Source organism: Fringilla coelebs (genome assembly GCF_963513975.1).
Source record: "Fringilla coelebs genome assembly, chromosome: 1".
NCBI classification, from domain to species: domain Eukaryota; kingdom Metazoa; phylum Chordata; class Aves; order Passeriformes; family Fringillidae; genus Fringilla; species Fringilla coelebs.
The window spans coordinates 142,781,612-142,808,907 of NC_140028.1; the positions used below are offsets into that span (position 1 = coordinate 142,781,612).

Here is a 27,296-nt window from a genome sequence, read left to right on the forward strand (position 1 = left end):
GTTTATATAATTTCAGAAAAATCCCTGTACTTTTGTGTTTTCTTGATATATTTTTAAGTATTATTTTGCAGATACAATAGATACAGATCTAACATCTGTTAGATTGATCTACAGATAAAAGTGTAACATATGATTAGCAATATAATCAACATCAAGAAGACATGTATATTAGAGAACTGTCTGAAGTCTAGGTCAAGTGCAGGCTGAGTTAGTCTGTCAAAGGCAAAGAATGAAATGTTTATTGTCATTTGCTCTGCTCAGATAGCCTTTTCTGGTGGTTCTTAATCAGGGAAATGAATACTGTGCACCACAATTCAGTTTTGTTTGTACCTGAAATGATTATGGGAACTCAGTATATTCAGGTGTGAAAAACGATGACAGTAAAATCTTGAGTTGTATGTCTGATACTGTTATTTGAAAATGAATGTATCTGTGCACCAGATGCCTGCTGTGCATCCTTGAAATGCATAATCAATTTCTTTTTGCAGGAGTCAACCAAGGTTTCTGAGTTAAACCCCAATGCAAAAGTGTGGGGAAATCATATGTTACACTTGGAAGCAAGTGGTGCCACTGATGGTAGCGTGAGCAAAACGTGGGAAGAAATACCTGACCAGCCTCCAGATTCCTGTAAAGAAGGTATGAACAAGAGTTTCTGGCTGTTGCTCAAGCAGAAGTTAAAATTCGGTGCAGCACTGTCTCAATTCTAATTTCCTGCTAAAAAATGTAAAGCAAATATGTAAGCACCTTTATTTCAGATGTAATTTTAACAGTGGCATTACTGTGATTAGAAAGCACTTCTGAGTGTGTTTGTGATGTGTGCTGCAGGACTGGATGCCAATGGCAATGGCGACAAGCAGCATCAGAACACGGTGCTGACGGAGCTGCCGGAGCCGAACGCGGCCGTTCCGGGCTCAGAGCAGGCGGACATGAACCCTTTGGCTCTCGATCATTCTGAGTATGAGTCTATGCATGAAACCACCCAGACAGGTAAGAGAAAGCTAAGGTGTGCTTGGACTTAGTTTAAAAACAAACTAAACGTGTATTTTGAATGAAACAGTGAGCATCTGAAAAACTAAAAAAGCCCCCCAAACTATACCAGTTTTGTCGTTCAATATATGCATTCTTTAAACAGACCCTAAGAATTCCTGTCTGTTTTGCAGTCAAACTTGGATGTGTTTAGAGACCAGTCTCCTCCTGGTTTAAATCTTAGAAGGTGCTGCCCATAATCAAACAAATGTATGTTTCTAGTTGGGTCAGCTACCGAGGTGAGATTGACATACAGTTTATGTCTCAAGTAGTAATGTTAATGTGGGGAAAGACCTGTTTTGGACTTGAAATGCTAAAAAAAGGCAACATTTTAGTATTCTTCACATTCTTATTTAATCAACTTCCAGAATTTCTCTTTAGTGCAACTATTAGAAGCTCTAGTCTATACCAGATGGTATGTTTTAAGAAGCTTCTGGAAACTAGCGTAGAGATTCACCATGCTTATATTTCATTGAATGGGACAGAAGGTCTGCAAGATGCATGTAGGATTACTACTTGAACTGAGATGAGGGATGGGAAGTAGAGGAAAATGTGCTGGGTGTTTCTTGAGATTCACAACAGGTCTGTTCATTATGCTTGGCTGATTTAGTATTTAAAATTACCAGTATAGCATCCATAATAGCTGCAAATCAAGGTACTGAGATCAAACATCATTGTGGCATCATCTTTGCCTTTATTTGAAAGCTGAAAGTTCTCGTTGACTCTTGTCCTTAAGGGTAATATTGGGGAATATTAAATAGTAACTAGCTACCAAATAGGAAATTGTATTAATGGTGCCTCACACTCTAGAAGGGAAACAGCATTCTTCAGATTAATGCTGGAACTTGTCAGTGTGTCCTTTATGTGCCCAAAATAGTTAACTTTTAACACGAGTTCAATAGTGTTGTAAAGAGCTGAGCAGCAGGTTGGGTCTGTTCCATTTGATGAATAGTGACACATGGTTCCAAGTCTGAAATCTGATTGTTTATTTTTTAGTAATTATTTTTAAAAATGCATATAAAAGGAAATATGGTTAGAACATGATGCATGTATTTCTCAGGTGTTGGTGTTCTCCTCATCAGAGTTGAACATGTGGAGGACAGCATGGTGGGAGAAAATTAGAAGTTGCTTTAGGAAGAAGAAAGGCTAAGGAGAGCTGAATAAAAGGATGAAAGTGAAGGGAGGGGTATAGAGGACAGTAGTTGGTGTGAAGTACTTCTAAAAAGCTAATTTACATACATACTTATTTACATGAACAATATTCTACTAAATGTTCTACAAATCTCTAAAGGTCACACAGAACTTCTATTATTTAAACACTTCTCCCACTGACACAGTGAGTTTACTCTCTACTGACATTGGTATATTGTGTCTAAACTAAAAGGAACATGAAGTTCATGTTTTCCATGTGATAATTTTTAAACTTCCATATATAAGAAAAAATTAATTTTGCTTTCTTAACCAAAAGATTGTAAATTGATTTGTTGTTAGTAGATTGGATATCTGCTGATACTCTATAACTGTATTTTTGAAAACCTTCTTTAAATTAACGTGTTGGTAATTTAGAGTGAGACCAGAAGTATGGAATGCCTCCATTGCATTATTCCCTTGCATTGCGTTAGTCAGGGTTTCATCACCTAGAAATTGGTTACTTTGCTGAGAATGGAGCACAGATCTACAAGCCAGATCACTTCAGTGTTTACTTTGAGATGTGCTTGTAGCTGTTCTAAAAGTGCTTCAGATTTTTATGTATTTGGAGAACAGAGGTTAACAAGTAAAGTCAGACATGGTTTCTCTTTTCTGTCTTAAATAAGTGTTGCCATGCAATTTCGGGGGTTGGTAACTAATACGTAATGAACATCTATTGAATTTGAAAATTCATTACTGGTTATGTGGTCAGTAATAGACATGATGGCTTGTTTAAAATAGATATTGTGTAATATAGCAGAGCTACTTTTTAATCGGAAGTATTTTAATTATTAGGTGGAAACGAACAGTTGCAGCCAGAAGGTCAGGAAGATTTACGAGAATTACTGAAAAAGACACTGGAATTCTGTTTATCTAGGTATGTATTTACCTAAATGTACCAAGCTGGAGGATGACTAACAGCTTGGGACATATGTTAATGCATTTCTTAGTTGTTACTTAAAACTGAGTGGAAAGGATGAGAACTTGGAAAAAGTAACACACAAATTTCAGTGTTGTGTTCAGCTTACCTGAACGCTCTGTGCCTAATGCATAAACTAGCAAAAATAGGGGTTTGAAATGAGAGTAGTTACAAGCAATTACAGATCAGGTGAATTTTTGTGATCTTTACTAGTCATAATTAAAACTGATTAATTTGAGCCATTTAGCAAGATTTAAGCCAGTGATTTTCATTAATTAGTGAAGATGCTGAAGGACTCTGCCTTCTACTTTGTGATGAATTTTTTGTCTTTAGTTTATTGGACAAAGTTAATCTATGACATTTCCCTATTTGTTTTTCTCCCAACAGAGAAAATCTTGCCAGTGACATGTACCTTATATCACAGATGGACAGTGATCAGTATGTGCCAATAATGACAGTAGCAAATCTTGATCATGTCAAGAAACTCAGTACTGATATGGATTTGATTGTTGAAGTGCTGAGATGTAAGTAGAAGTTCCTCAGTGCTAGAAAGCATTTTGGTTATTGGTGTAGAACTATTAATCTGAATTTTTCATCTCTCTTACTGTATTGCAGTAAAATGCCATTATTTTTCTGTACAGCATCAAGTAGCCCAAGCAGCTTAGATCATCACAGTTATAGGGCTGTCATTTTATCAAAGCTACTCTGTATTCCAGCTATTGAATAATGATCTATGCGCATAAAAATTAATGATTTTAAATTGTGGGATGTGGTGGGACAACTCACATGATTGGGGGGTCATGATGGATGTCTTTAGACTGTTCTGTAAAGACAGGTGGGGAAAAAGGGATGGAGGAGTCTCACTCTGTTGAAGAGAACCTTGAATGGATAGAAATCAGCTGCATCAGTCATGGAAGCTCTATGGAGTATCTGCGGGCCAAGACCCTGGGTGGTGTTTCCAAGGGGAATCTTAGAGTTGGCATCTGCTACTGAGCTAAACCAGGACAATAAGGCCAAGAGAGCAATATTTGTGTCACTTAAGCGAGCTTTGGGTCAGCCAGACCTAGTTCTTACAGTCAGTTTCAACAGCTTAGATATTTGTTGGAAGAACAATACAGCAGCTCCTGTCATCCATCAAGTTTCTGGAATGTGCAGAGGACTGTGTCCCCATACAAGTGTTAGATGTGCCGACCAGGAATGAAGCACTGCTGGACTCACTGCTCAGAAACTGAGAAAACCTGCTTTGTATGGCTCAGTCAGTGGGAGCCTTGGCTGCACCAATCATAGAACTGTGGCGTTTGGGGTCGTGCTGAGCACACTGAGTGTTTCTAAGGTTTTACATTTTGCAAGAGCAAACTTCAGCTTGCTCAGAGCACAGCTGGGAAGAATTCTGTGGGAAGCTTCCATGGTGGATAAAGACACTAACTATACTAGTGCTGGGAGTTCTCTCCTGGAAGCATTTCATCTCCTGCAAAGGTAAGGGAAGTAGGTGGATCAAGAGGCCCCCTTGGCTTAACTTTGTGCTTCTGAGTCTGCTCAAAACAAGAGAGAGGCATACCAGAGATGGAAAAGTGAATGAATACCTGATGCAAGGTATTCACAATACCTTGCACCAGGTACAAGGGCATTGCCAGGGTGTGCAGAGATGCAGTAATAAATGGAAAACCTCATACCAGAGTGTATTTGGTCAGAGCTACAAGTTTTGTAAAAAACTAGAAAGGGTTCTTCAGGCATGTGAATGATGAACAGAAACATTGTCTCCTTGTTTCTTAATGTTCAAAAATGTTGGAGGCTCTGCATTGTAAGTCTATGTTCACAGCATCCTTTGGAGTGCAAAGCTCCTAGGTTTGTTGACAACTGAAATGCATTCTTGTCTTTTCTCTTTTAGCGTTGCCTTTAGTTCAAGTGGATGAAAAGGGGGAAAAAGTTCGGCCAAATCAGAATCGCTGTATTGTGATTTTACGTGAAGTACCTGAATCTACTCCCATTGAAGTAAGTGTTCCCTTGTTCAGTAAAGAACACTTCTCCCTTAGGACTTGGAAGTTAGATTTAGTTTAGATTTCAATAAGTTCATCACATTTTTTACTGCACTGTTAGTTTCTAACAGAACTTCTTAGTTTATTGTCCTTGTTTGGATAAGAAATATTTTTGGTAGACGCATGTTGCTCATAGCAAGGCTGTGGGTAGAACCTGTAGTTCTGTAGAAGGCTGAGAAACTCATAGTGCTGTCTTTGGTAGAGATACAACATTTTCTTGGGCTTTATCCTACTTATATGCACTTGGTGCTCAGATCCTTGGATAAATAGACAAAGATGAAAGAAGATAAATCTTAAACTAGAAAATGCCACTTTTGCCCCTTGAAGCTTGCTCAAGTAAAATAGTTAAAGCTTTGTAAACGTTTCCATAACACTGAGGTGAGAGGTGTCAATAAGTCACTAAGGATCTCCCCTGGGTTGTAGAATGTGAGTGCAAGACTGGAGAGCTTAATTCTTTGAAAGATACTTAATGCCACTCTGATTAATCAGGGACTATGACTGATGGAAATATTAGAAAAAATTATGGGGTTGTAATTAAACCATCTTGAATTTTCAAAAAGGAGAAGATGCAGATTCTTGATGATGAGTATATATTTTAGTTTCTCTTCTATTTAATTTTACAAGGAAGACTAAAGATTCTGAAAGAGATGCTTCTCTTATTAACCATCATACCAAAATCAGAAGTACTGCAGTTTAGAAACCGGTAACAAAAAAGTAAGTGGCCTTAATAAGCAGGAACATGAAAGAAAATGCTAAAAGGAATTGGAGGGAAGAAGTTGGATATATGCTATGTAGATAGCTTTAAAATAGTGGCTACTTCTTGCTTTCCAAATGAAATGTAGCCTTACAAAGACTGCCTAACTTTTAGTATTGTAGATTATTTTTTTTTTTCTGTCATGAGTTCATCAGGTTGGATATATTAACACTGGATGTTCACTCTTAAATGTTTGACAACAAAGTTCTAAGGAGTCTTTATTTTCAGAAGAGTTGGTCTCTAGGGAAATATTTTATACATCTTGTTTAAATTTGTTGTGCTGGAAAAATCCGGACTTAACTAAACGGATTTAATAGCCTATGTTTTCTAGCACAGCAGAGTCAGGTCATATCTAAGCAGCGAAATTCCAAGATGCTGTAAGGCCTTCCAAGTTGTGTTGCCTTTTGATGCTGCTCACCTCAGATCTGTGACAAAGCAAAAAAGGATGCAAATGAATTAAAACAAATTAAAAAATCCAGGGTCTGTTTTTTCTGTAGAAATTAGCCAGTGCTGTTTGAGGTAACGTAAGCCCTGTTTCAAATACATGAATCTGTAGACATTTGAGTTAAAGCTTGCAGGTTTCTGCTGAAAAGGGAGGATTTTCCTGTCCCATGCCGTATGCACAGGTTTTCATATGGCTCCATGGTTTTGGGGACAGGGGAGTAGACATCTTTCTGCACTTGATACCAAGTTTAAATGTCTTCTCTGGCCTAAATAGCTCCCAGCCAGACCGCTCTTACAGTATGGCCTTAGATAGTGCTAGTTTTAATTCCTTCCAGGGGGAGATTGGAGAGAGCTGACACTGCTGCAGGTGTTCTGAACTACTCAGTTTTGTTTTGTCAGCCCAACAGTGCTTTCTGTCTTTCTTTCTCAGAGGGTCAGAGTTTTGCATGTTACATTAATGTTTTCTTCTCTCCATCCTTCCCCTCTCACTTCCCCACCTCCTTATCAAACTACTTTCCCCAGGAGGTTGAAGCACTTTTCAAAGGAGACAATTTGCCTAAGTTCATCAACTGTGAGTTTGCCTATAATGACAATTGGTTCATCACATTTGAATCGGAAGCTGATGCACAGCAGGTAATGCTGTTTTGTGAAGCTTATTAGAATGTAAAAGTAAATAAGGATGATAGGAGGATGAATTGACAGGTTGTAAACTGTACTACAAATGTGTAACAACTTGAAAAGAAAAATACCCCGCACTGTAAAAACAGTAATGCTTCCTCTTAGGTAGTATCCAGTTTTCAGTAGCTATTAAACAAACACTTGAGTTTTTTAAATCTTGTTTATAAATCCTGGCTTCCTGGCTAAAGCTTTTTTTTTTTTTTTTTTTTTTTTTTTTTTTTGTATTGAGAGTGTTGACTTTTTTGGGTGACACATTCAAATGCTTCAATAACCATTAGAATCTTGTTTTAATGCTACTGAAGCACTTAATGATAAGTTAAATGTTGCTAAATGCAGTTGGTGTGTGAGAGTTTGCTATACTGTAAGATTAGCAGACACTCCAAGAAATATTGTTAAAACTGTCAAAACTTAAGTTTCCTTTATTAAAATTACGTTTGACAAATCTAACAATTTCTTTTTTATAAAGGCTTACCGATACCTTAGAGAAGAAGTGAAGACTTTCCAAGGAAAACCAATTAAGGTGAATAGAGGTTTATGATGTTAGGGGTGGGATGTGTGTATATGTTCTGGGTTTTGTGGTGCTCACTGTGATTTCTAATATAAATTTAAGTAGTCCAGTCTCAGCAGCCATTTGACCTGGAGGTGGGTTTAGAAATGTGGCACATATGACTTCAGGTCTCCTTTTCCTCATTTCTGGCAGTGGTATATCTAGTCCAGCATCAGGCAGCAGGGGTGCATTTCTTCTCTCCCTGCAGTGACTGATAAGTGTCCAGTAAAAGTTTGAGAGCTGCTAATTTAAACCATCCTGATAGAATTTGAAAGACTGCTGTAATAAAGAATCTAATCTCCTTTGCAGGCAAGGATAAAAGCAAAGGCAATAGCTATAAACACATTTTTGCCAAAGAATGGATATAGACCTCTGGATATGAACCTCTACACGCAGCAGCGCTACACAACATCCTTTTACATCCCTCCAGTATACAGTCCCCAGCAGCACTTCCCACTGTACAGCCTAATTGGCCCACAGACCTGGTCAGCCACACACAGCTACCTTGACCCTTCATTGGTAAGTCTCTTGATTCTGAAACAGTTGTGTTCTTTTCAAAGCTGATACTATTTTCTTATTGAGGTGTAGGAAACATACCTGTCCTGAAAAGGGGAGTTTAAGATTCTGGTTCTTCTTGGAAAACAGTCCTTCAGAATCCTTGCCATGGTGTACAAGATGCATTATTTGAAAATTATGTCTGATCTCAGACTGGAGTGTGATTCTGTTCTTAAACCTTTTAGGTTTTAAGGCAATTCCTTAGAGAATTTTCAAGATACCAGGATCATCTAACAGGAAGTTAGGTTATAGGTTAACATGCTGAGTTGCCCTGTTCTTAAAGCAGAATATTTTCTGTGCAATGGTAACATCTCTTTTGGCAATGAAAAGTGAAATTGCTTTTGCTAATTACAAAAATCACTTTTAAATTACGTTTTAAGTTATTTTCTTCAAGGGGCTGTTGGTAAGGCTTGAAGCTAGGGTGGTAACAATAAATCCTTAAATACTCTAATGAGATATCCGCTGTATCCTACAATTCTTCTTCTGTCTTCTGCATTGTGACAGTCTCATCAGAATTACCTTGGCCCCTTTTAGTTGGCCTTTGTTACCCTACAAATACGTGGAGTTTCCTGTAACGACTGGGAGGCTCAGGTTTCCTATCTGGAGCCTCTTTCTCCCCTCTGGAGATGCTTTTTTACTTGTGGCTCAAAGAAATGAGGGGAGCAATGCTCAGAATTAGAAGTTCTTCAGTTGTTTTTTTTTGGCAGAGGATTAAAGTGTCCTTGAACAAACTTGAGCAAGCCTCCTCTGAACTGAACCACAGCTAATTAAAAAGTTGGTGTGCTAAACACTTCACACACAGGGAAGGCAACCAGAGGCCTTGCAGAGGGGAGGTGTTCTGGGGGGGCGGAATAAAGAATGTGGAGGAGACAAGGTAACACAGTGAGCAGTGTTATTCCAGGAAAAAGTTGTCTTGTTAAGCAGCAATGAATTTGAGGCTGACTGTTGCACAGTCTCGCTCTGGGATACTGAAGGAGCTTGATGGGAATAATATAGAAGACAAAGATTAATAAGCCACAGGTTCAAGCACATCATACTGTGTATCTGCTTTATGTTGTCCTGTAACTTTTTGTATCCAAGAAAGCTTACTAGCCCTATCCTTTGGGGAAGACTTGATGAGTTTGCTAGCATTGAAGATCTCAAACTTTTCTTAGTCAAAATGGGAAATCAACTGTCTGTGCTTTGCTTTTCATTGTTCTGCAGTGTATTGTCATTGGCTAGCTGCATTTTATGTACATGACTGTAACATGATGTTTCTTGATTCTTTTGTAGGAAGAGCTATATTTGAATAGGAATCACTTGAGGAGAACAGGGACCATGAGGAACCATGGCACAGCAATAATTTTCATGAGACAGGGTTGCAGTTTGCATGTAGAGACTTTTGTGAAAATACAGCAAAGTTTCTCTATTCTGCTTCAGCATAAACTCTGCTCTCTCTCATCTCTAATTTGAGATTGAATACCCCAGTCATGTGGTTAATACCATTTTAGTTCTGAAACTTGAATATGGCAACACATGTCCTCAGGATTCTAAAACTGCCTCATTCTTCATCAAGTACTGAAATCATATTTGAGAAAAGATCTAGTTTTTCCTGTTTGGGAAAAAAAAAAAAGAAATTGAAAAGAAAGTATATTTGAACCAGTTGACTTCTGTGAATGCTTTAAGTATTATTGGAAATAGGGGGGAAAATTTTTTTTTCCTCCAAAAGGATCCACACCATTATAAAAAAAGAAGAGTTGAATATTGCTAGGGTCCCTAATATGTTCAGAGTCTTCTCATTTTTCAGGTTCAGTGGTTGCTTACTAGCTTTGATGGAATTTTGCAGCATTCATATTGTAACTCTTAAACCAGAAACACTTCAAAGCATTATTTTGATGAAACTTTTTGTTCCTCAAGGAGCTTTGTTACATGCTTTCTTTAATGGCCTTTTTGTGAAGCCTGAAGTGGCATTTGCTGTAGTGCATGCTAGGTTAGGCTAGCAGTAGTTTGGTATGACAGCTTTGCAGTTAAATTTTGTTTTCCATTTGATTAGTGATTTAATTTACACAAGAAACCTTTTTCAAGTTTAAATGTACCTTTATAATAAATGGTCTTAATCCCAGCTGTTTCTCAAAACTTAATAGAATGTAGAGAGGATCTTTTTGTTCTGCATTGTAGTTATTTTCAGGGGAAAATACAAGCAAACGTTTGTTGGTGCTAACAGTAACATTCCTTAAATGAAACTCACACATTTAAATAAAAAAGACAAAAGTGTGCTAGGGAGGTGGGAGAAATTACTTTGAACATGCTTCAGGTTTTGAGGCATCTTGTTACTACAAGACGTTGATATGCACCCACCCCAAAAAATATTTTGCCAATGTTTCACGTGTAGAATAAGGTGGTAAGATTGGAAAAGCAGCAGAGTTCCACTTAACATCCAGTTATTCTCTATGCTTTATTTAGATGTCTACATGGAAGTAGAATGAGGAACTAAAAGGAAGTTGTTGGGGTTTCTTAAGGGAGGAATTCACATACAGTTATAAGAGAAACAGTTACAGGTTGTGTAGATTAGAGGCTCTAACAAAGAAGTATCTCAGTACTCCAAAGTCATGTGTAGTATGGTGTGAAATAGGAGGAGAACTGTTTTACTTACAGCCAAGAATTTTGGCGTGATGTTTTTCAATCCTTTTGAGCCATCTTAAGTTGAATACGTGTAGTGGCTGACTTCTCAGAAAAACAGAAGCTTGGGGTTTTTCCAGAAAATTTGTAAGTCAGCTACAAGGCACGAGACAGATGCTCTGTACTGTCCTGCAGATAATGACATAAAATATGGGGTTAAGAAACGTAATACTCAGTTTGTTTATAGTGATGAGCATGCAATACATTTTTTTAGGTAACACCATTTCCAAATACTGGATTTATCAATGGGTTCACATCTCCAACCTTCAAGCCTGCTGCTTCTCCACTGACAACACTCAGACAATATCCTCCCAGGAACAGGCAAGTTCATCTATCTTTTAACAATACTGTTGTATTAGCTGGCACATGGGGTTTTCATCTGCTTATCTTAGTAACACCAGCTAAATTGAGAATACTTGTGAAACTGAACCTGGTGCCAAAGGTGAGGCCAAAGAGCAGATGGTACTCCTAATGTTAATGGATGTAGTGTTTCGAAATGTAACTGGACAGTCTGAAAGCTGAGAACTTGTCTGTTCTGTGATTTAGGGTATTAAGCTGAAATATTCTGGGAGATGACATGTCATCAGCAGGTTTATTCAAATAGTAAAGCTCTAGTTGAAAACAGACAGGGAAAAGGTTAATTTTGATAATTCACATGACCTGTTACAATGAATGTTGATCATTCTTATAAATAAGTGATAAAGGACTGAAGATCTTGCTTCTTCTGAATTCTATGAATAGGCTTAGGCCTCAGAAGGTCTCTGCTAGTGCGCGTATGTTGAAATGACTTTTGAATTTATAGGAATCCTAGCAAGTCACATATACGCCATACAATACCCAGTGCAGAAAGGGGACCTGGGCTTCTAGACAGTCCTACAATATTCAACTTTTCTGCTGATCGTTTAATCAATGGCGTCAGGAGTCCACAGACGCGGCAGCCGGGACAAAGCAGGACACGGGTGCAGAGTGCCACCACCAGTTACACCAAGAGGGAAGTGGGAACTGGGCGCATGGAACAGACAAGCCTTGACTCGTCCCCTGGATTAGGGAGAGGAAGGTGAGTGTGCTCTGTGGCTGTCCTCTGAACAGCCAAGTACTGCTGCTTCTAAACTGCTCTCTTTGGTAGAGGTGTGATGTTATTGCTGTTCTCAATACTGCTTTAAACTCAGACTCTCTCCTCAAACCTAAAATTTTGCAAAGTACTTCCAGAAAGTGTTAAATACAGAACAAAGGCAAAGCATGCTTTCCTACCAGATGAAAATCATTATTGCTAACTGATGAGCTATTTAGATCTATAAGATCTAATCTTTTATCATTTCTTCATCTGGTGCCAGGAAGTTTTTGTATATTATTTGCTTGACTTTATTGAAGTAGTTCTGCCCAATTCCGCCGTTCAGCATTGCAGGTTGTACACCTGAATGTGTTAGCAGTGCTCATTCTTCACTTTTTCAGTTGGAGGATCAGAATTTTGACCAAACTGGGCATACACAACAGCAAAGATTGGTATGGAGGGAGGAACAACTGCTACAGGCAACTATTGTTAGGTTGTTTTAAAAGAAGAAAACTATTGTTAGGTTGTTTTAAAAGCAGCCTAACAAAAAACAGAACCAACTACTGGGGGGCTGGAAATTGGCATATTTATAAATACAGTTCTAATAAGTGCTTCATAAAAGTATTGTGCAGCTTTGATAATGGCTGTATTTATGATTCCAAGTAAATCACATTTTGAGTGACTTACTGAATTGGAAGATAAGTGTTTTGCAGATGATCCTATTTCAGACTTGTATCATTGCAAAATTAAATGGGTATTTTGTGCAAGGGTTGTAATACTTTTCTAAATCTAATTTACCAAATTGTGTTATAACTAATGGATGAAAGTATGATTAAGAACTCAGGAAACAAGATTGCTCAAACTACAGACTACAAAAATGTGCAGGAATAGTCAGTACTTAAAATTATATTATTTTGATATTTCAGTATTGACTGCATTTAGAATAATAAAAGCTAAACTAACTTAGACATTATATTGGCTAAACTAACTTAGAAAATATATTGAAACTGAATTAGAATGCCCTGCAAATTTTACTGTGCTGCTTGGAGGGGCTTTACCTGAAGCAGGGCTGGGGGAAAAGTGCTAAAAATGTTTTGAAGGAGTCTTTCCTGGATTGAAAATAGTTAGCTTTATTTAAGAAGTTGCATTGGTGTACAAAAATTCTTGACCCCCCTTATTTAGATACTGTAACATTTTGTCTAATCCTTATATGTAATCTCTACTGTGTTGCTTTTAACACAGGAATTATTTGTAACCACTGTATTCTTACTCTGACTTGCATAAGATGTATCCCTTTATTTTAAGGACAGCTTGCTAGAAATTTTTCCCTAAAACATTTCTTAATAACCTGTGCAGAATGAAGATGGGTTAAATAGCAATTAAAATTAATTTCTCCTGTTTACATTAACTGCTTTCCATCCATTTATAGGCAAGGTTCTCATATCTGCATTCTTTCCCTTAGGAAAAACTCATATGGCTACCGAAAGAAAAGGGAGGACAAGTTTACAGTGAGTGTTCATGATCTTATTTGTCTCTAATAAAAGTAGGATAACAAGGCAAGAGTGTGGATATTACATGGAGTAGCAGGGGACATAAGTTACTGCAGAAGCAGTTGTACATCACAGTTGATTAAAGACAACAGCTCATTAGTCACATGAGTTTACTGCATTTGGGTATCAGAGGAGAGTTTCCATTAATGCAGAAGTCAGGGAAAAGTTAAAATTACTCTTATAGTAGCAAAAAATTTCCATCTCAGTTTTTGTCAACATGCCAGTGTTCACATTCAGGGATAGCTAAACAGCTGAAGTTCAAAACACTTGATACTTCATTATCAATCATGGTGACAGTGAAGAACATTATATAGATCCTTGTTGCATAATGTGTAGCAAAAATATTTGTTATGAAGTGGTCAGTTCATTTTCTTAAATGCCTCTTCAAGTGCCACCAGGTAAGGGTATGTTTACACTATTAAAATACTGTGGTTTTGGGAAACTGAAATTTAAGGTTAATACCAAAGTAGACTTGATACTTGAAAAGGCTGCACTAAGTAGAGAAGAGAAAAATATATGTTTTTGTAGGATTTAAGGTTTGGTGTGATAAAACCAGTTGTTTCTTTGCAATTCATTTTTACCACACATGGCATATTCATGTAGTTGAACCAGGTTATTTACTTATTCACATTACAATTGTAAAGTAACACTGCTGCATGAGCCATAACACTTTCCTAAAGGTCTGGAATCACTGCATATGTGTGTTTGTGGCTCCTGCTGTTAATTGGCCTGAGTGAACTTAGATAAAGGAGCAGGAAAGTTTAGCAAGTGATTCCTTCCTTTTGATTGCTTTTACTTCTCATCAAACTTCCCAGAGACAGTGAGATCAGACTGCCTGTAGGACTCCCAGTACTTCTTCCTTTTGCCCTTTCAAAGCTGATTGATTTTTTAGAATGAAGTTTTCCTATTAACTTTTTTCTCTATTTAAAAGAACAAGGAAGTGGTACAGGTTGGGTGTGAGTGACTGGAGTGAAAGCATTACCTTGGACACCTCCCTGAGCAGAGCACCACTTTTGACAGAGCTGACTGCAAAGATTATTTGAACTTTGAATGTAAAAACTGGTAGATGTGAGTTCTTTGGAGACCCACAGTTCCCTTCCGTCAGCACCAGGCTGTAATTGCAGCCTGTGCAGCCAGATTCCTTCCAGTCTCTTCTGGGCCAAGAATCTTTAGTCTTTAGTGTCCAGTGCTGTACCTTGAGCAGAGGTGAGAGCTGCTGCACACCCAGGACTGGTTCTAAGTGTACTTAGAACCAAAAGATTAAAATTTTCCCTTTAGATTGTGGAAATAATTGTATCCAGTATCCTATTTCTTGTGTAATGCTGTAGCAATTAGATTGTGTACAAAGGACACCACTAAAACCAGTGTATTTGAATGGAGTAATGACTTCTTTAGAAGATTTTTCTTTATAAATGAGAAAGTATGGAGTTGTATGCACATTTGCATGAAAAAGAGCATGAAACTTTTTGATCAGTTTGTTTCTGAGGCTGTAGACATAAGCCAAATACTGAACCTACCAGAGGTTAGCTTGAGAAATTTTATGCAGTTAGCTTAAAACTCATTGAAGTCCTCCCTTATCCTCCTAATTTTAGATGTTAATGCCACTCTTAATATTTTGAGAGTTTTAGGATTCAACTGGGTAACTTAAAATGTAACATAAAAGCATTTGCTATTACAGAACTGCAGTCCTCTTTTCTAAGAAGAGTAAGTGCTGTGATTTGAAGAATGACTTAAAAATTTGAGTTGTTCCTCTTGCACTTTGAGCTGGATTAGTGTTGTGTCTCTCTCCCTGACCTTTGACAGGTCATCTGACTTCAGTTTTGGAGATTTGCAGTCTCCATTGCTGTAGCATTCTTCCAGGGGGTAATGCTGGGTCAGTAGCAGTGCTTGGAGTTGCTATTGTTCTTGCTTCTGTATTTTTTCTTTCCCTACTTCCCTCTTGACACACAATTCTTTGGACATTACATGTAGTTTGTGGGAAGACCTCAAAAGTAGTCTTAGATCTGTTGTTCTTTTTGTTCAGAAGCATTGTTCTCATGTTCATGCCATCTTGACTATATACTCGTATTTTCCTTTTCAAAATAGGAACTGTTTCAGAGATTGGTTTGTGTTTGGTATTTGGCAGCACAGGCCTCAGCACAGTCAAGAAACAGTTCTTTGAAGGAAAACTTCTTTGTTTACATGATGTAGGTGAAGTTAATTGGTAACTTCAGTTACAGCATATTACAAAGGAGTTTTATTTTTCCTGTGTAAATATAAAATAACTTGCAAATCCTTACCTGCAGTTCTCACAAGTGATCTTAAACCACGGTACTTTTAACTCCTGAACTGCTCTCTCTAGTACAAAATAGTTGCATTTAGCACACAGGTGTTTTTTGCTTGAGACATTGGTTTTCTTCTTAGAATTAGTTAGAAAGTCTCTGTTTCAAAAATAGGTTTGACACTTAACCTTTCTATTTTTACACAGCGACAATATAGATTAATACTAATTAGATATAAATTGTTATTGTCTGTATTACATACAAGGCATCTGGTCTTGCTCTTTATAAATCTGAAAATAAGATTCTTGTTGACTCCTGTCTTTTTATTTAGGATGTTACTAACTGCACATAAACTGGGCATTATATTTTCACCATATCATGATACATAAACCAGTCTGTTTTCCTTTCCATGTGTCTGTCTTCAAGGAAGAGTCATCTTACTATGCCAGTGTCCCTAAAGCTGATGCATATACCATGACATTTAAATAATAAATAAATATTTTAAGGGCAGAGGTGGAAAATGAAAGCATCTATTCCTCAGTACTCTATGGGTTTTTTGGGAGATGAGTTGGGGGAGCCTTCTCCAAGGGTTTGCTGATACTAATCAAGTGCAAAATACAGTTTAGAATAGGATATCTTATCTGTCATCTAGTGCATTAACCCCAACATGGTATTTCTATTCCAGAGAGGCCAAACGCAGTCTCCACCACCCCCAAAACCTCCATCTCCCAGCTTTGAATTGGGTTTATCTAGCTTTCCTCCATTACCTGGGGCTGCTGGCAATTTAAAGACTGAAGACCTGTTTGAAAACAGACTGTCCAGTGTGGTAATAGGAACATCGAAAGAAAGAGTGAGTAGTGGATGTTCATTTTTGTTGGGAAAGCAAAGAATTGCATACCTCTTTGTTTTCTGATTTGGTGGTCTGTACATGGATAAACTTGTGGGTTTACATGGGTTGTAAGAAATGTTCTTTAAAAAGAGCTGTCAAATGATGTGCTGCTGCCTTCTTCACTTATATCTTAGAATTTGTTGGGTGTTCTCTTTGAAATGGTGTGGAATATGGGCACCAGTTTAAAAAGTAGATGTTAATAGCAGAGATTAGAAAATATGCTCTTTGCTGTACATAACTGCCTCAGGCTTTTTGATAGATTCAGGTGAAAAGTATGTGATACATTTTCCCTCCTGCTTGAAAGTAAGACTTCTGAGTTTTATATAAAGCACTTTAAAGTGACAAACTTCTAAGCACCAAAATAAAGAAGCTGCCTACATAATCTCAGTACACTAGGCATCATAGCTGGAACAAGAACTGCTACCAAAACCAGCTGGATCCCAGTGTTGTCTTGTCAAATTGCTCAGAAAGATAAAAAAACACCAGAATAACTTGGCAACCACTGCTGTATAGATGTAGTAGAGATGCAGTTGAAAATTAATGTTCAGTAGTCTTTCATAGATTTCATTCTTAGAACTGTCTCTACCATGCCATCTGTGAGTGACAGTATGTTCTTCTCCAGGAAAACTCAAATAACCCTCTGCAGTGTGGAATTCTCTGGGCTATGAAAGTCTGTATTGGCTTTTTTTGATAGCACTAATGTAACTTGTGTTTTTCTAGCTGTGCCACAACTGAAGAAGTTAAACCCTGGATTAGCAGTGCAAAGTGATGTTGTGAACCACCACAATCTCTGGTGTCTTCTCCTGCAATAAACTGGGTTTAAAATGTTTTCTTTGGTGCCCATGTGTCAGGGGTTGGTAAAGAAAGGGGGAGGCAGCAGGGCAGCCTGCACCCAAGGCAGTGACTCTACAGAGAAGCCATCTACTCTGTCTCCTGCAAGTGCTAGGAGGGACTGCTGTGTTCCAGGGTTGCATTTAGGAGGACTGTGCAGCTCAGAGCCATGGTAAAAACAGTGTTTAACTTACTGTCAGCCAGTACTACAGATGGTAGGCTGTTCTTGGCTAAGATCTATTAATTATGAAGTATTTTACCTCTGTTACTTATGAAGTGGTTTTTGACTATGGTATTTCAGGTTTTAAAAACAATTCCAGCACTTGCTTTTAATGCTGCAGCTGAAAACCCTTTGTTTCCCCCGTTACAGATCTAGTACTTGCTTTGTATTTATGGTAAAGAACTTGGACTTCTGTCCTGTAGAGGCAGTCTTCATACCAGTCAGGCACTTAGGCTTTATGATATTTGCAGTGCACTGTCACATTAAAAAGCATCCTTCAATTTACCAGTTTCATTTTCCACCATACAGGAGTTATTCTGTACCATTGTGTGGAAAAAAAAGGGATTATGCTGCCTTTCCTTGTTGGCATTTAAGTAAAGAGTAAGATAACAGCAGCTGGCTCCAAAGAACGATTGTGTTCTGCTACAAAGCTGTTTGAGCTAACATCAGTCTTGCCAATGTATACAGGCTGCTTTTCGCCTTGATCTCAATGTTTTTTCATGTCACCTGATGTGGGGTTACAAAGCACTGAAGTAGAGTTACACAGTGCTTCCCTTGTTTCATATAGATGGGCGAGGCCAATGTATGGGAGCTGAGGGGACTAAAGGTCTATCATTTCCAGCAGTTGTTATGCAAGCTTTACATCTTTATGCTCTTTGCTTAGTGATGCTCTTCTAGAAGTAGCTCTGGGGAATTGCAGGTAATAATCATCCCACATTTTGTAACTAGGAAGTGCAGCACTGTCAGATCAAGGGCTGAGTATTTGGCAAGGAAAAGCTCTTGCATGTCTGCTTGACTTAAAGCTGTTCACACGTAACCATGTACCTGTGAGTTCTGATGCACTTGGGTCAGAATGCTCAGCAGCTTGCAATTTCAAGCCTTTGCACACACTATTACAGTAAATAAAACTGTAAAAGCTCTTCTGTTGTTTCTAAACAGTCACCTTTTGCAGTCTTTTACTTTGAATCAAACTAGGCTTAGATCTACTGCAGAATCTATGCTGCCTGATTTTAAAACAGTACCGTCAAATACCATTTTCTTACCATAGGAGTCTTAGGGTTTATGCCTGTTTGAATGATGACTTGGCTGAGGGAAAAGGAGGGTTATCTGATTCCTTCTGAGCTTGTGTTCTCCCATTGCTTCCCCTTCTGCATACCAGAATCTCTTTGGCGTTTCGGAGTTTTTAGGATGAGACAGGTCAGAAGCAATACAAAGAACATAGCACCCTTTAAAACAACTAAAATGGTTATAAATGTGCGATACATGTTTTTCAGGATACAAAGTTGTCTTTTCTTATTTTGTGACCATTTAAATTAATGTATGCATCTTGAGCCTATTTGGCATTTATCTGAAAGTACAGTATCACTTGGCATTAGCAGAATCTTTTGAAGGCTATGGGAAAAGCCTTTGCTTGGTAGCAAATCATTATATTGGGATAATACAGAATTAGAGCTTTGAAGAAGACAGTTTTTAATGCACAGCAGTAGGAGACTTTTGTCTTCATAGGCTGCCTGTGGTTATGTCTACAGGTGCAAAGCCTGCTTTGTGACCAGCAGGTGCAGAATTTTCAGGTGGAAAGCAGTCCAGTCAGTAGTGGTATTCCCCTTGGTATTTGGGACCAGTCTGGTTTAATAACCTCATCAGTCATCTGGACAAGGGGGTCGAGGGCACCCTCAGTAAGTTCACAGACAGCACTAAGTTGGGCAGGAGTGCTGATGTTCTGGAGGGCAGGAAGGGAAGGGTCTGCAGAGAGGTCTGTACAGGCTGGATTGATGGGCTGAGGCCAGTGGTGGGAGGTTCAATAAGGCCAAGTGCTGGGTCCTGTATCTGGGTCACAACAATCCCAGGCAACGCTACAGGCTGGGGACAGAATGGCTGGAAAGTGGCCCTGTGGGGAAAGGACCTGGGGGTGCTGGTTGACAGCAGCTGAACATGAGCCAGGTGTGCCCAGGAAGGCCATTGACATCCTGGCTTGGATCAGCAATAGTGTGGCCAGCAGGATCAGGGCAGTGATTGTCCCCCTGTCCTGGGCACTGGTGGGGCTGTACCTGGAATCCTGTGTTCAGTTTTGGGCCCCTCAATACAAGAAGGACATTGAGGTACTGGAGTGTGTCCAGAGAAGGGCAGTGGAGCTGGTGAAGGGTCTGGAGCACAAGTCATGAGGAACAGCTGAGGGAACTGGAGTTGTGTAACTTGGGAGGAAAGGAGGCTCAGGGGGGACCTTATCACTCCTTACAATTGCCTGCACAGAGGTTGTAGCCAGGTGGGGGTTGGTTTCTTTTCCCAGGCAACCTGTGATAGGACAAGAGGAAATGGCCTCAAACTGTGCCAGGGAAGGTTTAGGTTGTAAGTCAGGAAAATTTTTTTTTACTGTAAGGCAAGTTAAGTGTTGGAACACACTGCCCAGAGAAGTGATGGAGTCACCACCCTAGGAAGTGTTCAAGAAATGACCAGATGTAGCACTTAGTGCCATGGTCTAATTGACAAGGTCATGATTGATCATTGATTAAAGGTCTTCTCTAACCTCAATGATCGAAATGATTTTGTCATTCAGATATGTCCCAAATGGACCTAAGCTTCTAACTTCTTTGGAAATAACCCCAGTGTGTTATCTGCCTGTGTTTCTAAATAAATGTAAAGGAAAAAATAACATGTTCATTACAATATCTATATTGGCTCCTTTTGTACCTTTCTGTAGTCAATTTACCAGTATAAATCAAACTATGAAGTGTTTCCTGGTGGTTCTAATTTTCAGGCAGACCCTATTAATTGGGTATTTTGATTGTCTTTCTGTGCCTTTTTTCCTCCTTCAGAACATTAATGTGGATGCAAGTACAAACACTATTCCGTCAGGAATTCCTCGAGAGCCGTTACCAGTTTCTTCTACATTGCCCAGGACCTTTGAAAGGTCTCCTTCGCCACCCCAGCCTACTGAGTAAGCACTTAATTACATGGTATAATTAGTCTGCTCTGCATCATATTTGCATTTTCTTTCATCAGGCTGAACAATGTAAATAGCTATTAAAATTTTAATCAATGAAAGAAGTAATATTTTGTTGTACTTGTAGTAAAGGCAATAAAGCTTAATTTCTGAACAATATCATAATAGTGATTCAATCATAATAGTCATTTAGCAGAAGAAAATTTAGTGTTGTGGTTTAGTTTCTGTGAGTAGAAGTTTAATGAATACCTTATTGTCTTGTATTTAGATAGCTTTGAAACACAGTAAACCCGTGGCCCTGTGGGCAGTACTGATATCCATACCATAAAAAAGGTTTTTTGGTAACACTTTATTTGGAACCTGCAAATCAAACAGCTGAGTAACTAAATGCTAGTAGAACATGACAAATTAGAGGTAGTGTCACATTGCACAGGAATATATTTTTCTATTTTCAGTAGCGTTTTTTAATGCAATGCTAGTCATCGTGTGCTAGGCAAATTATAGCTGTAACTACTTGCAGTGATACTCAGACTTTTTAGAGCTATTATTAAACTATTCATCTATCCTGAAGTTTCACTTTTCATGAGCCTTGCTTCCTGCTGGATGATTACAGGGACTCCAAAGTTGTGGATAAACAGCAGAGAGAGACACAGAGTACAGAAAGACTTTCTTCTTCCACTCTGAGTACTGCATGTAAATCGGTACAAGTCAATGGGACTGCCATAGTAAGTGACCTTATTATTCTTTTTTTTTTTTGTTAATGATCCAGTTTGCATTTAACAGAATACTTATTGTTACTCAGTGTTGCCTAATCATGTAAGCCCAGCATCCTAGAATTTGTCCAGCAGCTTTAAATTTGCTTGTTTGGCTTCATGATTACTTGCATGACAGTATTATGCAATTAACAGTGTAAAAGAGATCTCCTTATCTGAATCTTTTTCTTGGTAGTATCTTTGAGGTAGAAGTATTAATACATATGTTGATATTGAAGCCAAGTATTCATCATGTTTCAGTTGGTTTAGAGTTTGAAGGGGAAGTAGTTTTCTCTATGCCAGTACCCCATTTTTCTGGCATGCTGTTTTACATTTTACCTTTTCTTCAGCTTTATTGTCTATGCAGCTTTTGTAAACTCCATATTCAGACCCTCATCTGCATACTTAAGTGCAGCAGTCTTTTCAGACAGGACTTCACCCTTTTTTGTTATAAAAGTTTTTTTCCCCCTCAGGATGCTTTGTTTAACTCTGTCCTGTTTGTTTCTGATTTTCCAGGAACTGCGAAAACCTAGTTATGCGGAAATTTGCCAGAGAACAACTAAGGATCCTCCTACATTGCAACCCCAGAAAGAACAGAAGCCAAACACTGTAGCATGTGGGAAAGAAGAAAAAAAGCCCACAGAAACAATAGAGAAAAACAGAGAACCTCCTCCTGCAAAGTCACATCCTGGACAACCCAAAGACCAGAGAAGACAGTCAGGACGCAGATCGTCCCCTCCAGCCGTTGGCAAACGCTTAAATAAAGAACAGAGTACCCCTCCAAAATCTCCTCAGTGAAAATAACACCTGGGAGGGATTTGAGAAGAGGTCTGTTTCCCACAAATTAAACCCATGTTCCCACTAAGATACCTGAGAATGAGTTGCTGGTTAGGAGCTTGCAGTGATACAAGGCATGTAACAATGCCTGCAAGTTATTTTTTTGTGAAATACTTTTTCCCCCTCTTGAACAAGCATTCTATTTTTCTGGGTATTTCTGGATAGTTGTTCTAAACCTTACATTTAGATTGGTGCTTAATTGGAGGTGAAGCTTAGTGTGATTTTTTTTCTTTTTTTCAAGGTGTAAAATATTTGTCTTTAAAAAAAAATCAACTTTTTATTAAGCCTCTCTGTGGCTGTGTGAGTGCAAGCTCTGTATAGTGAGTTTTTTCTAAACTGTTAAGCAGAAACATGCTGCTGCAATATTTTTAATAAACTGGTCTGCAAGTACATATCTAAATTAGTGTCCAAAAGACTGATAACGGCAGCTAGTGTGTAGAGTGCAAGAAAGTAGATATATTTTACAAATTAGTATGTGACCTTGAAGATTTTTTTTTTATTGGGCTGCTGTACTAAGTGTCAGCAAACGAACTTGCACTTTTAGGTTAAATGAGTAGCTGTTTCTAGCATTTTTAAAAACTTAATCTTTTTTTGATGTTTTGCACACACAAAATGAATTCTACGGGGCACCATAGCAGTCTTTCTGAAATATTTCCTTTTTTGACTTACTGCAAGCAAGTAACCATCTTCTCACTCCAGAATAAAACTGATGTTATAATTTGCAAATACAAAGCACATTGTGAATAGAAAGAATCAAGTCTGTGAGCTTCTATGGTGGTGAAGCCTGTTAGTGGATGTTATCAGGAGAAAGCAGAGTAGCCTTCTTGTGATAACCTTAGCTTCCCTGTGCTTGTAAGGGAGTTAACTGAGTCAGCACTGTATATTCTGGTTACCCCTGTGCTCTGTGTAGACTTTTTTTTTAAAACTGCCCCAAGTGCTCTTTGAAAGAGTTCATATCTTAGTCAGCCTTGTGTTGATATCTTCCTGTAACTACAAGCATTGGCATACGGATTTAAATTTTTCAGGCCGTGAGATAATGGTGTTTGTTTTGTGTGGTGGAGGAAGAGATCCCTGATATTTACCTCTGGGATGAGGTTTCTCACACTTATTTACTTTAGAAGTGATGCGCTTTCTGAAGGACAAGGATGCACTAAATTAGCAAGTTTCTAATAAAGTTGAATATAAATTATTTTTGTTTTAAAATGCCTAAAGCATTTCTTTAAGTGTTTAAACTGCAGGAACTTCAGACAAAACTCATTCCTGCTGACTATGACAGTACAGTTTATTCCACAAAAATGTTTATTTAAACAACTGATTTTTTTAAAGAATTATTTCCATCCAATATTTAAAGACTTGAATTTTATTTAAACTTGAAAATGACTTTGCCTTAACTTTTGTACAAGACAGTTTAGAGTTAATGAGGTCTGACCCCGTGGAGGGTTAGCATGAATGGCATACAGAATTACTCAGTTACAGTATGTATCTATTGTCACTGGTCTTACTGGGTAAACATACTGTAGTACAGGAACTAGCAGCAGTTTTTGTAATATACCTTAAAGATCTTAAACAGTTGATCTTTTTCAGATTGTTGAAAAACCTGTAAATGCAAATAGTCAATACTGTATTAAATATGTGCACTTGGAAGTGTGTGCTTTGCTTGTACAGTTGTAAATAATCAGAACATATAAAAAGGTACCCTAAAGAAAAAAATCTGATAAAAATTATTGATATTATAAATGTTGCTGTTGAGCTGGATGTAGATAAACTAAATGTTGTGGTTTGAATATTACTTTAATTTGTTGTTTTTTCTTTTTATTATTTTATTCTGGTGTGTTGAACTGACTCTGCCTCTTCACTGCAAAAGGGAAATGGAACGAAAGTCTTATTTGAAAGCCCTCAAATATTTTCCCAAAGTCCCTTTAAAACCAAACAATTTAACCAATTCAAAAGTGTTCTGCAATGTAAATAATGAATTTCAGCAGTCAAACTGTAATTTTTAAGTCATTAATAAAAATCAAGTCTAATTGGGGAAAAACTTGACTGCTGCAAAAATATACACTGAAGCTTACTTGTCTGCTTTCAAGAGTATCAATGCATGGTTCATAGAACTGTAAAGTAACTATAGTAAGTTGACTCCTGATAAATTTCCTATTACAAGCATCAATTGGTGACCCGTTGGCATTGTAAATCCAGCCTGTTGTATGCTGAAGAATTGGTCGAAATAGGGCACGTGGAGTCTGTTGATTTTTCCTGTTTCAAAAGCGCACTTTGTGAATGCTGTGGGAGGAGATAGGACCCCGACACCATCACCAAAACTGCTCAACTATTTCTGTCATTGGATTTTTATCCCCTTCTCCTTTCCCCAGCGGCAGTGAAAGCGGTAGCTAGATTTGTGTATGGTTTAGGCCAGCTGTATGATTCATTTTGTTTGTCTGCTGCAAGTGAAAGGCTTTACCAGCTGCAAACAGCGGCAAGTGGTCCCTTGCAGCGGCTGTGAGCGGCTCGTCCTGGTGCTCAGCCGGTGCCCGAGGTGATCTCTTGAGACCAGTGGGATGTGTTGTGCTGTTCTAATGTATTCTGCTGCCATTTGTGATAGGTCAATACACTGTAATTACTGCTTACCCAGCAACAGTCTGTTGCATCTAAAGTTTAAACCTTCCTCTGATGTGGTTTTATAGCTTTTTTTTTTTTAAAAAAAAAGTGACACGCCAAATCGCTGTGTAATATACAATACAACTTCTCCTCTACTGTATTTTGCTTTGAGATTTATTCCCCCCTCCCCCCCACTCAGTGACAAAATGGAGTTTTCGGAGTAGAGTTGTGAAGTTGCATGCAGACTGTTGCTATGATACAGAGAGGGATTCAAACATAGCTTTTAAAATTAAAAATCTCCCAAAAGCAGTAGCGGAGCTCAAGGTTCAGGGTTCCAGTAATTAAAATTGGCATTTTACTGTTAGAACTGTGTGGTGATGCTTTTCATTTTGAAAACGAGTCAAAATGGGATCTGAGGTTCTTCCAGGAATTTAAAAATAAAGGTTGCTTTCAAAACTGAATGTAATTTCAGATCAGTCCTGCCCCGTGACGCTGTCACTTAGAAACGTGTGAGCAGTGGCAAATTTTTTATGTTGCTGCCTTGTCCTTCAAAGCCTTGAGCCCTTGGCTTGGAAAGGCCCTTGGAGCATGGGGCAGTGTATCAGGAGCAACAGCTGACTGTAATGGTGCACACCTATCTCTGTATCTCCTTCAGCTACAGGTAGGGGTTTTGTGCTTCAGAACCTATTACACTAATAGCAGCAGACAATCCAAGATTTCTGAGGACACCTAACAGCTGCCAATTCACGAAATAGAAGTGTAATATGGGAGCCTTTTTGAGGGTTTTTGTTTTTGTTCTTCTTCCATTAAGACTGGAATCAAGCTTACATGTAAACTATCAGTAATTTAAGTTTCCTTTTGTGTCATAAAAATGTAAAACTGTCTAATTTGAAAAAAAATATGTAGGTTATGAAAAATAAAGATTTAGGCACTGTTGAATTCCTGATTTTTTTAATTAAACATTTCTTCAGCAGTATTTTTCATTACCTTTTGTCTTTTGCTCCCATTTTTGGAAATTGTATATTTCTAATTTTGGGAAAAAAAACCCTTTGCTTTCCTGTTCAACACAGCTCCTGTAACCATCACCTAAGGCTCTGTATCAGCAGCAAGAACCTCTGTGATATATCTGGAGGCTGCAGTGTCTTTATTAGGTAACTATGACTGGTTAACTTTTTTAAAGCAAACACAAAAGCTGATGTGTTGTTTACTAAAGGTTCTATTCATTGGTTTCATCAGTTTATTAGATAAGATATTGGCTTGGTCCTAAATATGGATTTTATGTTTAGGTTGGTGCTTTGGTTGCATGGCATTTGAATCTGGAATTATTGGGATTATTTTTGTTTTTAGCTGGTCTTAGAAGTTCTTCTCAAAGAAGGTCTTGGATCTAGGAATGAGCTTCTGGGATATTCTGTCTACATAAAAGAATATTTTGGTAATAATTCAAACACCACCCCCTTTTTTTGGTTTTTTTTTGTTGAGGTTTTTCTCTTACACAGCTATGTCTGACCAATTATAACAATGGATGTAAGCATGGAAATATTAACAGTTGCTGTAGTTTATAGGCATCTTGGGAAGTATTGCAGTATTATTCCTCATGCTGATGGTTCTGTAAGCTCCTGGACAGTTAGACTGTTACTGCTTCTATTCCTCACTACTGTCTGCTCAGCAGAGTAAGCCAACACAGGAATACCAGCCTGCACTGGGCACTGTGAGCATCTCCAGGCTGGAAAATTCACTTAAACCATTGGGCTTTGGTGATGACCTGGGCTAGAAGTAGTTGAAGGCAACCAGTTTTCACTTGAACATGGAGTATCCTGTTCTGCCCTTGGGACAAAGTTTTCTACCCCTTAATGTGCAAAAAAATGCGTGGCAATTTGTCAGCAATGTTGCCATAATTCTAATGTGGCTGGGGAGGACCACCCCAGCTCTGGCAGAAATTGGGGATCTATTTGTTTGCACAACAAAACTGTGCCATGTCCCCTTTGTGCTGATTTTCCTCAATAAAAGGTGATGTTCAGTGATGGCTGCAGCAATGTTCATGCTAAACACATGGTTTTGTGTCCTATTGGGCATGGTGAGAAAGAGTGAATGTAGAAAATTATGTGCAATTTGAGCATCCAATAGTTACTTACTGTCACAGAAACTGATTCATTCTGCTTTCATCCTAAGGCTTCTTTAGAAAATAAGATTTCATGAAGTTTTAAGGTTTCTAATATGCTTTTATTCCACAAACCTTTACGTTAAAACCTCTTGTTCTGGTGTAGCTGAGCTTTTATGACTGCAACCATTTAAGTCAGGGAAGTGATTGAATTTCAAATTTTGCTGGTGTATAGATGAAAGCAACATTATGCACTTCATCTCTGCTTTTGAGAGAATAAACTCTGCAACAGTCTGGTGCCATCTGGTTATGGTAGCTCGGTTACTGCAGCCTCCACTCATCGTGGATAAACATTTTGGGATATATTTCAATGCCCAACATAAATTGATCAGGTAGAAATTTAGTTCCTATGGAAGTGGCACATGTAATACAGTTCCTGAGCTGTTGTGTCAAGCAGGCACAGAAATGC

The 27,296-nt window shown here is 38.3% G+C and overlaps 1 protein-coding gene across 1 annotated transcript in view; it reads left to right on the plus strand.

Annotated features, from left to right (window-relative positions):
* LARP4B (La ribonucleoprotein 4B) overlaps positions 1–25,668 on the plus strand; it is a 55,956-nt gene extending 30,288 nt beyond the window's left edge. Inside the window, exons 3-17 of the mRNA XM_084223298.1 lie at positions 489–636; positions 826–987; positions 3,010–3,091; positions 3,521–3,657; positions 5,022–5,125; positions 6,890–7,000; positions 7,512–7,565; positions 7,902–8,111; positions 11,020–11,126; positions 11,608–11,862; positions 13,319–13,364; positions 16,353–16,517; positions 20,421–20,542; positions 21,162–21,273; positions 21,817–25,668. Of these exons, the coding sequence (XP_084079424.1) occupies positions 489–636; positions 826–987; positions 3,010–3,091; positions 3,521–3,657; positions 5,022–5,125; positions 6,890–7,000; positions 7,512–7,565; positions 7,902–8,111; positions 11,020–11,126; positions 11,608–11,862; positions 13,319–13,364; positions 16,353–16,517; positions 20,421–20,542; positions 21,162–21,273; positions 21,817–22,098 (2,097 nt within the window). The 3' untranslated portion in view covers positions 22,099–25,668. The remainder of the gene's footprint in view (positions 1–488; positions 637–825; positions 988–3,009; positions 3,092–3,520; positions 3,658–5,021; positions 5,126–6,889; positions 7,001–7,511; positions 7,566–7,901; positions 8,112–11,019; positions 11,127–11,607; positions 11,863–13,318; positions 13,365–16,352; positions 16,518–20,420; positions 20,543–21,161; positions 21,274–21,816) is intronic.
* Positions 25,669–27,296: the final 1,628 nt, after the last annotated feature.